General features: G+C 47.3%; 1 protein-coding gene across 2 annotated transcripts in view; it reads right to left on the bottom strand.

Annotated features, from left to right (window-relative positions):
* Positions 1-1,631: 1,631 nt before the first annotated feature.
* The window catches only part of ACSL3 (acyl-CoA synthetase long chain family member 3), a 72,239-nt gene continuing 62,225 nt past the window's right edge, over positions 1,632-11,645 (bottom strand). For both annotated transcript variants that reach the window (XM_060193674.1, XM_060193675.1), the window contains 4 exons: positions 10,118-10,309; positions 8,533-8,647; positions 6,202-6,359; positions 1,632-2,356 (listed from right to left, as the gene is read on the bottom strand). In XM_060193674.1, coding sequence (XP_060049657.1) covers positions 2,199-2,356; positions 6,202-6,359; positions 8,533-8,647; positions 10,118-10,309 — 623 coding nt within the window. In that variant the 3' untranslated portion in view covers positions 1,632-2,198. The remainder of the gene's footprint in view (positions 2,357-6,201; positions 6,360-8,532; positions 8,648-10,117; positions 10,310-11,645) is intronic.

Raw genomic sequence — 11,645 nt, 5'->3', positions numbered from 1 at the left:
GACTCACAGCAGAGATACATTTGTGAGACCCCGGGTTCATTTCCTCTGGCACTGCCCTCAAAAGACCTGTTGTGTTAACCACAGTTGTATTACTACCGACCGTGATTACTAACTCCTGGCACTGTAGGTAATCCTGGCACTGTGATTACTAACTCCTGGCACTGTAGGTAATCCTGGCACTGTGATTACTAACTCCTGGCACTGTAGGTAATCCTGGCACTGTGATTACTAACTCCTGGCACTCAAGAGGAAAGGACTGACTTAGAAAGTGAAGACAGAATGTCAGGAAGCAAACAAGTCAGTTGAACGCAATTATTCAACAAAGACGACAAACAGGTCCTCGGCACTCAACATGACGTTAATTATCACAACATCCTGCTGTGTCCCGTTTCCATTCCTCTCGTTTTCCTTCTTGGCGATTTTGCCAAAATTTATGAAACATGAAGGTAGGACAAGATGGACATTAAAAACAAACATCCAAGACTACAGGGAAGTATGAAACAAGGCCCATTACAATATATCCAAATGGGTCCACAAGTCAGACAAACCCTCCTCCCCCTTGGGGTTTACATTCGCAAGTTTTCATGTCAAACAACGGAAAATCAACCAATGAGTATGTCAAGAGAGGCCATCCTTTCCCTCCGACACAAAATACAGACTGGGGCTGCGTGATGGCACAACTAGATGAGTGCACACATTATATAATCCATGAGGACCTGGGTTCAAGCCCTCAGTCCCCACCTGCAGGGGAAAAGTTTCACAGGTGGTCAAACAGGTTTGTGTGTGTCTGCCTGTCTTCCTCTCTCTCTCTCTCTCAAGATCTGGCTGTCTCTATCAAATAAAGGTAATTAAAAAAAATTAAATAGACGAAATCATTTTAAAGTTCTACAGTATCATAACAGAAAGATCCTAAATTAGTGCAAAGATCTTTTTTTTTTTTTTTTTGGAGGGGGGTGGTTAGGCAGTATAGTGGTTATGTAGAGACTTTCATGCCTGAGTTCCCAATGGCCCAGGTTCGGTCCCTGGCATCACCGTAAGCCGGAGCTGAGAAATGCTCTGGGAAAAACTAAACAAAAACAAAAACACACATGGTTGGTTCACTCACTGACACAGTAGTTCAGGCTGTTAGATTCACAAGCATGATGTCCCAGGTTCAGTCACTCATCTGCTTCTTTCATGTTAATGAACAAATATGAAGGAAAGCAGAGTGGTAGAAAGGGAAAGTTTTATAATTAGCTAGTAATACTGACAAACTCTCTTTCTCTCTTACAATCAAAAACAAGCCCTAATTTGAAATGATATCCATGACTAAACATCTTAAAGCAGACGAGGAGGGTAGGACAGTGTGATTTGTCCGTGACTGATGTGTTATGATACATAAACTCCTTGTTCTTGTTCTCAGTAAGATGGAATGTCCTTTGCTATTTCAAGTTCTATTCTAACATTCCCACGTAGTCTGTTTCCTAGGCCTCAGCAGATAGGTAGCTGAGGTCTTGATGTGAGCTTCAGAGACTTCTGTTATCACGGGCCGGCCGTCACCTTCTACTGCGGCACGAAGCCAACTCACTTGTTCTCTCCAGTGACAAACAGAGAAAGAGAACACGGGCGGGCATATATTCACAAGGTCTTCATTTCTTAAAACATAAGCATGGGTATATTTATTTCTCTTAAATGCATACAAGACAATAAAATTACACAGCAACAAATATTTTGTTCAACAATGATTTGACTTATAACCATTTGAAATTTACATAATTTCACAGCCATACCCTTGCATTTTTAAATACTGTAAGTAAAAAAGCCCCCAATAACCAACTCTTGTTTTTCCTATTTATCCCTCTATACATCCAAACTTTTAAAAAGTTACAAACTGAACATTATACAGAACATAGAAATCATGTTTGAAAAACTTGAGGTCTTAAGATCACTGTTCCGCAGTAGAATTCAGAGTTCTCATGCTGACAGGTGCAGTCCTAGGTGGTGTAGTAACTTGGAGAAGGGGAAGGAGACGAGACAGACATGGGTTTGCTGTCTTACTATTTTACTAATCCTGTCAGTTAAAAATGGTGGTGTCGTGAGAAGTAACAGTTCAGGTTTAATATGAGGAGTGGAGTTGCCTCACGGTTCAAGACATGCATTTCAAGTATTTTCCTATTTGATCAGAGCTCCCTGTAGCAAAGGACGCAGAGAGAGAACCTTTACTTCCTCCCATACATGCGCTCAATGTCCGCCTGGTAGTGTGTTTTAAGCTCTTTGCGTTTCAGCTTGAAGGCATCTGTCACCAGACCAGTTTCAGGGGTCCACGGTTCCGGGCTCAAACGAATTTTGACTGGAATTTCAAACTTCTCCAGGCTTGCTGAGGTGGTATGGGGAGACAAAAAGGTAAAGGCACAGATATAAAAAATGTATTACAGTTCTCAGCAAACAGGATTAACTTTTAAGAGCTTATGACTAGTAGTATACCCTGCTGGGTTAAAAGGAATAAGGTGTGTGTGTGTGTGAGTATGTGTGTGTGGTCATCATAGGAAATCACACAAAGAGAGAGAGATGTCACAGGAACTCTGTGTGTGGTCATCATAGGAACTGTAAACCACACAGAGACAAATGTCACAGGAAGTGGGGGGGGAGGTGTCATAGGAACTGTAAACCACACACCCACACAGAGAGAGAAAGAGATGTCACAGAAACTCTGTGTGTGGTCATCATAGGAACTATAAACCACAGAGAGAGAGAGAGAGAGAGAGAGAGAGAGAGAGAGGTGTCACAGGAACTGTAAGCCACACACTTCCAGAGCTGGGATGCAGAGGGAAGGGATTCTTCTCTTTTAGCAGACTCTTACTGTTTTCTCTGGATTTATTAAAAAGGGCATAATCCTTTCACACTACAAAGAAATTTACAGGAGAATCTTGATGCTAGATGAGAATATTCACTGCAGCCTCAAGGTCAGAGTGTGAGCTCCCGACAGTGCTCCTGACACAAGGCCTGTGACCTCAGTAGCAGAGAAGGGGGAGAGGAGAGGAGAGGAGAGGAGGGGAGGGGAGGGGAGGGGAGGGGAGGGGAGGGGAGGGGAGGGGAGGGGAGGGGGGAGGGAAGGGGAGGGGAGGGGAGGGGGGAGGGGAGGGGAGGGGAGGGGGGAGGGAAGGGGAGGGGAGGGGAGGGGGGAGGGGAGGGGAGGGGGGGAGGGAGGGAGGCCTGGAGAGGCTGGCACTTAGTGAAACTGGCTCAGCTTTGTAGCGTTCACTCACAGATACACAGAGTGGACGCACACACATACTCCTGTATCTTTAGACGTGGTGCTGAGGAATCAACTCAGGGCTTCACACACGACAGCCCTGCTGAGCGTCTCCCAGGCCCAATCTCTGCTCACCTCACGCTCTCTACTGGGCCAGATGTCAACCAGCCCCAACTATATGGACTGAAAGAAGTTACATGTAACCTCTTACTAAACATTCTTTTAAAAACACAGAAATGAGTCCCTTCTGCTGTCAAGGGGCCTGTACCCTAACAAGGGGAAAAGGTAAAGCCCCAGGCGTGACTGGGTGCCCGTAGGTCTGTATTACAGGGTGAGATGCTCCATGGGGAGCACACACGGGGCCCTGGGTTCCCTACCCAGAGCCACACAGGAGGATCGTGAACACAGGACCAGAGCTCCACGGATGGAGGGATGGTGGAAGGGTACTTTGGTCTCTCCTCCCCTCCTCCTCACCCCGTCCGTCATTCAAAAAGTGCAAGATAAAAGCCGAGCTGGGAAATACTGCTCAGTGATATCACACACACAGGAGGCCCCGGAAGTGACTTGGGAGCAAAAGACAGATTAACTATTCACTGAGAGGACAACATAGGAGTCGGCACAGATTCATCTATACAGTGTTTCAGGAGTCACTCCCAAGAAGAAAAAGCACTGTGAACCAAAGCAGTGAGGCCCAGACCACAGAACTGGCCACAGGACAGAGCGTGCATCATCAGAGACAAGGGAAGAACTGAAAAGCAAGCACTGAAGTGTTGCGGCTTCTGCGCTGTGGTCTGACTCAAGCCCCGTCAAGTGCATCGTGCTAGCCTCAGAGCCAAGTGTTAACTGCTAGATAAGCACAACCGGGACCACGGGACCCACTGCAGGAACGAAGGCAGTGTTTCCATCTGCAGGGTCTGCTCAGCTGTCGATAGCCACACGCGGTCCCACCGTCAGCACGCATTCTGAGGACTGTCACTGTGAGAGCCAGAGCATCACACGCAAACCTGGGTGGTGCTGCCTACTGCGCAGGTGAGGCTGAACGTGCAGACCAGGCCCACACTGGGCCCCATGTCGGCACACGGAGTATGACTGCCCTTGTCAGACAAGTGTCCCGACTTCCTTCGCTCATCCGACTATCCATCACGGTATGTCTGAAGGTTAAGTTTCTATCACAGTATTGAAGTCACAGAATAGCAAAGGGGAAGGGTAGGAATTACTCAGCGGGGCTAGATGCACACTCATTCTCTTCTGGGGAAAAGCCCAACCTGTCGAGAAATCTAACCTTTCACCGTCTTTTCTTGGACAAGAAGGCTATGGACATGGTGCCAAGTGGGCCGGGGCTTTATATGTCATCTGGGTTAGGCTAGAGCTCCCAATAGTTCCATTAAACATTAATCTAGGAGTTGCTTTGAAGGTGTTTTAAAGAATTAAGTTTATAATCAATGTACTCTATGTGGAGGAAATTATCCTAGTTAATCTGAGTGAGAGCCTGAGCCGGTAAGTTGAAAGAACAGAACTTACCTACATACAGGCATGTATCTAGAATACAGAAAGACCTTGATCTGGCGCCAGGGGAGCACAGGCTAATATGAACAAGGGCCCGGTTCGAGCCCCCAGCCCGCACCTACAGTGGGAATGCTCCACACAGAGTGGGGCAGTGTCACAGGTCTTCTTCCTCCTCTCTTTCTCCCTCTCTCACCACTGACGTGTGTTGTCTGTGTACTTTAAAAAAAAAAAAAAAAAAACCCTCATACAGCAGTAGAGATGCGTACCTCAGTTTTAAAATACAATTCGAATAAATATTTCTACAGAAAAGACACACACTGTCCACACCATCATTAGCCATCAGAGAAATCTAATCTAAAGCACACCGACATACCGCTTCACTTCACACCCATGAGGGGGTGCGAATCAGAAGGATGGACAGTGAGTTTTGTCAAGGATGGGAGGAAACTAGGGCCCTGCACCACAGCAGTGGGGATGGACAGTGGCACTTGCTCTTAGAAGACAGTTTGGAAAATACTTGAGAGAAAACAGCCTGGTTCAGTACAGCATCAACAGAGGCACAGTAATGCCAAGCTGAGTTATTTGGGACGTGGGGCCAAGTCTTATGGACAAAGTCACTGTTCACAGCAGCAACATCTGTAGTAGCCGAGAGAAAAACCACCTAAGTATCCTGCAGATGGCTGGATGAAGACAGAGACACAGAGAGAGAGAATGTGTGTGTGTGATTAATTATTATGAGTAACAGAAGGGAAGAAAGCTTAGGCCCACGCCGCAATGAGAACGCGAGAATGATACACTGCAGACGGGGAGCAGGGCCCTAGACGCAGGCGGCTAGAGACACAGCAGGTGAGCGAGAGAGGTGAGGGCTGGGGGTTACAGAGCACGGCTACTGACAGACACTGAATGGGCCTTGGGGTTGATGATGAGGTTCGCTAGCTGCAGTGTGACCCTACAGTCTGGTGAGTTATTTCAAAAAGCTAACAGTACAATTAACAGTTACATGAGTTGTGTCAAGTATGAATCAAATCTCAAAGTCATAGAAATTTTAAATAGGCCAAGAAGTGGGCGGGTGTAATGGTTAATCACCATTATATAGCATAATGGTTCTGCAAAGACACTCATGCCTGAGCCTCCGAAGTCCCAGGTTCAACCCCCCACACCACAATAAGCCAGAGCTGGGCAGTGCTCCGGTGTTTCTCTCTCTGCATCTCTCTCAAAAATAAGTACTTAAAAATATAAATAAGCCAAGAAGTGACCCATCCAACAGGGGTGCAGAGGGCTCCCGGCCAGGATCACTGGGCACGGGCTCAGCAGTGATTATGTGGGGCGTGTGAATGGAGGTGTGGGGCTGGCGAGTGTGCTCTTCCACGTGGCGACACACTGCTGGTTTCGAAGCAGGAAAGGGCAGGACGAGGCATACAATGGGTCATATGCTGTGATGTGATCAGTTACCTCTCACTCACCTGAAATAGCGGCTTCAGAGAGCACTTTTAGTACCTCGTTTTCCATTTCACAACTGTTACAAAGCTCCTCCCAAGTCCCCTTAAGTCCTTTCTTCTGAGCCAGTTCTGTTAGCTCTTTCTGGTTTGGCACAACAAACCCGATGACGTAGGAATGATAGCTGAAACACACAAAGGGGAACTCAGCAGGAGAACGGGATGGTCAGCCACAATGTTGCCTGCCAGCTGAGCTGCCCTTCCTGAACCCACCGAGGTCACGTGGCCCTTAGCAATCAACTCGAGTAAACAAACTGCAGGAGCAGCAGGCTGGGCCCAGGCGACGCCACACACACAGGACAGTCCACCTGCAGGGGGGGCTTTAGGAGCAGTGGCGCGGGTGTGCAGGTGTCCGTCTGTTTCTTTCCCTGTCTCCTCCTGCCCTCTCAATTTCTGTCTTATCAAATAAAAATAGAAATAAAGCTATCAGGGCAGGGGATGGGATACGGAGTTCTGGTGGTGGGAATTGTGTGCAGTTGTGCCCCTCTTATCCTACATCAGTGTTTCCTTTTTATAAATGAACATTAAAAAAAATAGAAAGGAAGGAAGGGAGAGAAAGAGGGAGGGGGGGAGAGAGGAAAAAAAGGGCTGTGGGGAGCAGTGGATTCATTGTGCTGGCACCAAGTCCCATGGTGGCAATTAGGAGCGAGCGAGGGAGGGAGGGAGGGAGGGAGGAAAGAACAGAAAGAAAGGACGAAAGGAATAAAAGAAGGAAATTGCAGAGTCAGAGAAAGCCCACTGGGTGGTCCGGGAGGTGGCGCAATGGCTATGGCACTGAATTCTCAAGCATGAGGTCCCAAGTTCAATCCCCAGCAGTGCATGTATCAGAGTGATACCTGGTTCTTTCCCTCTGTCCTCCTATGTTTCTCACTAATCAATAAATAAAGTATTAAGAAAAGTGAAAGAGAGAGAGAAAGCCCACTGGGTAGGTGCCTGCCTCGCCATGTGTGCAACCCAGGTCCGAGGCAGCACCTCATGTGCAGAGTGAGGAGGGAAGCCTCTTCCCTGCTGTGATGTCCCCTCCACACCGCCGCCCTCCACCTTTGTCTCCATCTGCATGAGAACGAAGTGCCCTAGAGCGCTAAACTTCACGTGCAAGGCACTGGCTACACACACAGTCTTAAAAAGAGAAGGAAATGCAGAAGGCACACCTAGTGCTGTCACACTCATTCGGGCAACGACTCCTTTTACTGTCCGAGTCACAGGATGCTCCAGAGTTCAGACAGAGTGCGTAGCTAAGTAAGTGTCATAAACGACACCTGAGCATGAACTTTCGTTATGCATAACTATTAACAATGTATTAATAAAAAAAATATCAGAGAGTTCCTATTCAAAGTCAGTAATTTACAGTAACAGGTGACAAAAATAAAAACAAATAAATTAGAATCTAAAAGAACCCAGCAGCTAGTCAGCATGACGACATTTCTTCCCTTTATCAGGAGAACTTGTGCCAACAAAGCGACTCGAAGTCAGTCACCTGAGGAAAAGGAGATTCTGGGTGATCTCACACCAGAGCGACACAACAATGTGACCACTGAAGAAAATGTTTCTTGGCGAAAGGGAGGGAAGGATCAAGTCTAAATCAACGTAGTAAATGCACAGTGGCCTCTGTATCAGTTCTCCTCATTCCAGGCCTTGCTGGTACGGTAATAAATAAATAGTACGGTCTAAGAGTAAGGTTCCCAGACTGACCATTACCACTAGGGACAGTCACCTCTTACAGAGCTTTAAGTCTCGGAAATAGGAGGGTGTCATCATCAATCAGAATGCTAATCTGAAACACCAACACATCTCCCAGGAAGACTCTCCTTCCCAGCTGCCTCTGTGTCACCCTGCACTAGGATGCTTTCAACAATCACTTAACAGAGTTTGGAGAGACCCTCAGCCCTGACTATGGTTCTTTGAGTGAGGAACTGAGAACTTAACCTGGTACACCACCACCCCCAACCCTGATCCCGACACATCCCCAGCTCCCCTAACTCCCCTTTCCTGTGAACTGCTACTAGCAGGCGTCCCTGTGCTGAGTGACAGTCAAAGCAGGGGTACTGAGGCAACAGGAGAGATTCTGTTTCTTGCTCGCGCCACTTAGGACACTGCAGTGAGACATGGAGCAGAAAGCAGAAACACAGGAAAAGGAGGCGAGGAAGCGTCACAAGGGGGTAAAAAAAAGCAGCTAATGGCTGTAATGTGGAGAGACTGTCCCCATACAGGAGTATTTGGTATCATTTTAGAAGAAGGCCAAGTACCAGCAGCACACAAATGCTTAAAGTCCGAGTAGCAGGAATTCTACTTTCTTACCTGTTTGCATATGCACAGATGTTATCTATTAGCGAGAGATTCTTCAAAGCTGCCTCTACTTTCCCAAGAGAGACATATTCTCCAGCCTGCAGCTTGACAAGGTCCTTCTTACGATCTGTGCAGAGCAAAGGACAGGAGGGGGACACATTGGAGAACAACATTAACAAGACCTTTGACACAAAGAGAGAGTAGTCATCCCCTAAGCACTGCGTTGCCGGAAGAGTCACGACACGTTTGTCTGTTTTTCTGTGCAGAGCTGTATCCTGACTCTTCCGACTGCCCAACAGTCTTACTGGCCAAGATCCCCACCTCACTGCAGGTGCGGGAAGAATTCCTGCAGAGGAATCTCAGCTTATTAAGGCAGCACCGGCCGGCACTCGGGGAGGGGCAACCGGGCCACATGCAGGGCAGCGGCGCCTGGAACTGAGCTCTGAGGAGCCTGGGAAAGGCTTGGCGCAGGACAGTGCCTCCGCAGTACCACCGTGTGTTTAGTAAGACTGTATGCACATCTTGCTTTTACCCAGCTAAGATGAACTGAGTGCTTTTTTCACCTTCCATCTTATGAATGGGATCAGTAAAGCAGGGAGCCCTGTAGGTGGGGACCCCTGACTCAGAAACCAGTTTGTTTTGTGAAGGATATACTTAGTAGCACAAAACTTAGGGCCTAGGCTTATTTTGTGCTGTCCGCATCAGCATGGCTGTTAGGGGAAAACACACATGGCAGCAGGGGAAAAGGAGGCGAGTGTGGCCAACAGAAGGGAGCTCTCGCAGTCTGGGGACAGGCAGTCCCAATCTGAGCTGAGATCGAGGATCAGGATGAGAGGGGGACAGAGACGATGGGGGTCAGTCACTGAAGAGGGGCTGTGCCTGGGGGGTGAGCGAAGGGCAGCCCCTCACCTCTAGGGTTTCTAGCGCGCCTGACTGAAAATGGCACGGAGGGAGGGAAGCTAAAGCAGACGCGGGAAGGCACCCTTCAGCCTCGTCCCTGGAGCTGCCAGGCCTCCATTAGTTCTCACAGGTGTGGACGTGGGTCAGCCAGGAGAGCTCTGTTCACAGCCTCCAGTGTAGACCCACCCCATTACCTGCAAGAATTTGACTTTTCTCTTTAATTGACAGCAGGGTAATCCACTGCTCCTGGCAGCTATTTTCTTTCTTCTTCAACTTTTTTTTTTTTTTTTAATTTGATAGGACAGAGAGAAACTGAGAGAGGAAGGAGAGACAGGGAGGAAGACACCGGCTGCAGACCGGCTGCAGCACTGGTAAAGTTTCTCCTTGGCAGATGGAGATGGCGGGCTCGAGCCTGGGTCCTCACGCTTGCTAATGTGTTTACTCTGGCGCCCGCCCTACTACAAATCTCAAAGGCTGTCTAACAGTGATTAAAAAGCCACTGTCGGGCAGTGTTTGACATGCTATATTTAGTCCTGTAAATTCCATCCTGTTCCTATCACAAATGTGATATTCCATGCAACAGACCGTACCAACATTTCAGAAACATGTTCTTAAAATGTCCCTAAGTGCACAGTGTCTTCTGTAAAGGCTATTTTAAGATAACTACCTTTCTTCAGAGAAATGAAAAAGAGCTCACCAATAATCTTCAGACAGCCATCTGGGTCAAACTCCCCGATGTCTCCAGTAGAGAGCCACCTCTGTCCATTCTCGTCTTCAAAGAAATCAGCTTTTGTTTTGGCTTCATTTTTGTAATACCCCATTGTCACATTCTGGCCGCCAATCAGAATCTCTCCCCTGGGGTGTGGCTTATCAGTGTTAAAGTATCCACCTAATAAACACAGAGCAATGTAGATAGAGTTCACCCCATATCTTTGTCCCTAGGCATAATGTGAATATTTCCAAAAGAGATCCTCTCAAGTCTTAATCCAATCCAAGGTTCCCCAAGGGAGTAATACGGCATCTTATGAATATGAAGATATTATGAATGGAGACGGCTATGTGCGGAGTGTCAGCTGCTCGGCCTTATGCACTTACACTTTGCAGTTACTGCTCTAAGAAAGCATTACACTCAAAAGTCCAAAATCTTCTATCTGATGCATAAAATGATGACAAATGCTACAAAGAGAAATCCCATTCAAGATTTTAGAGAGGAGCCAGGTGGCGACACATCGGATTGAGAGCACACCCTACCATGTGCAAGGACCCAGGTTCAAGCCTCTGATCCCCACCTGCAAGGGGAAAGCTTCGCAAGTGTGAAGCAGTGTTGCAGGTGTTTCTTTTTCACTCTGTCTCTCCCTCTTCCGTCTCAATTTCTCTCTGTCCTATCAGATTGAAGAAATAATACTTTTTAAAGACTCTATAAAGACTCAACATAATAAAAACTGGATATAAATATCAAATCATACACTTACTAAACAATGAATCTGTATAAAGTTAAATTACTACTCAGAAAATGTATTTCCTACAAATAATTTCAGAATGTCTCCAAGTTTAAATTTGTTGTACATTTTCTTTTCTCTGTCTCTCTCTTTTGGCCCAGGGCTTCATCACATCAAGCAAACTTTTTCAGATACGAAGAGCCAGAACCAGTGGGGGGAGAGGGAAAGACACAGCAGCACTAAAGTGGAGGCTGTGCTCAGGCTGGGTTGTGCATAGGGCAGAGAAGGTGAGAGCTGTCTCCTGGCCCTTCGTGAACACTCCCACAAATCCTGCTGAGACAGCTTAAAAAAAAAAAATCACAACTCGGGAGTTGGGCAGTAGCGCAGCAGGTTAAGCGCAGGTAACCCAAAGCACAAGGATTGGCGGGAAGGATCCTGGTTCGAGCCCCCGGCTCCCCACCTGCAGGGGAGTCGCTTCACAGGCGGTGAAGCAGGCCTGCAGGTGTCTGTCTTTCTCTCCCCCTCTCTCTCCATTTCTCTGTCGTATCCAACAACATCATCAACAACTACAAAAATAAAGCAACAAGGGCAACAAAAGGGGATAAATAAGTATATAGAAAAAAATTTTTTTTAAAAACCACACCTCAGAATCAGAATCTTCACTGTAAAGAAGTGCATCCAAACAAGCCGTAATCTGTGCACGTCACTAGGAATCCGTGATGTGTACAGGCAATTTATTGTGGGGAAGAGTTTCACGTGAGACAGAGACCTGAGGACAACACTAGA

This window comes from Erinaceus europaeus, chromosome 7, assembly GCF_950295315.1.
Source record: "Erinaceus europaeus chromosome 7, mEriEur2.1, whole genome shotgun sequence".
NCBI lineage: Eukaryota > Metazoa > Chordata > Mammalia > Eulipotyphla > Erinaceidae > Erinaceus > Erinaceus europaeus.
This window is presented reverse-complemented; position numbering and strand designations above follow the sequence as displayed.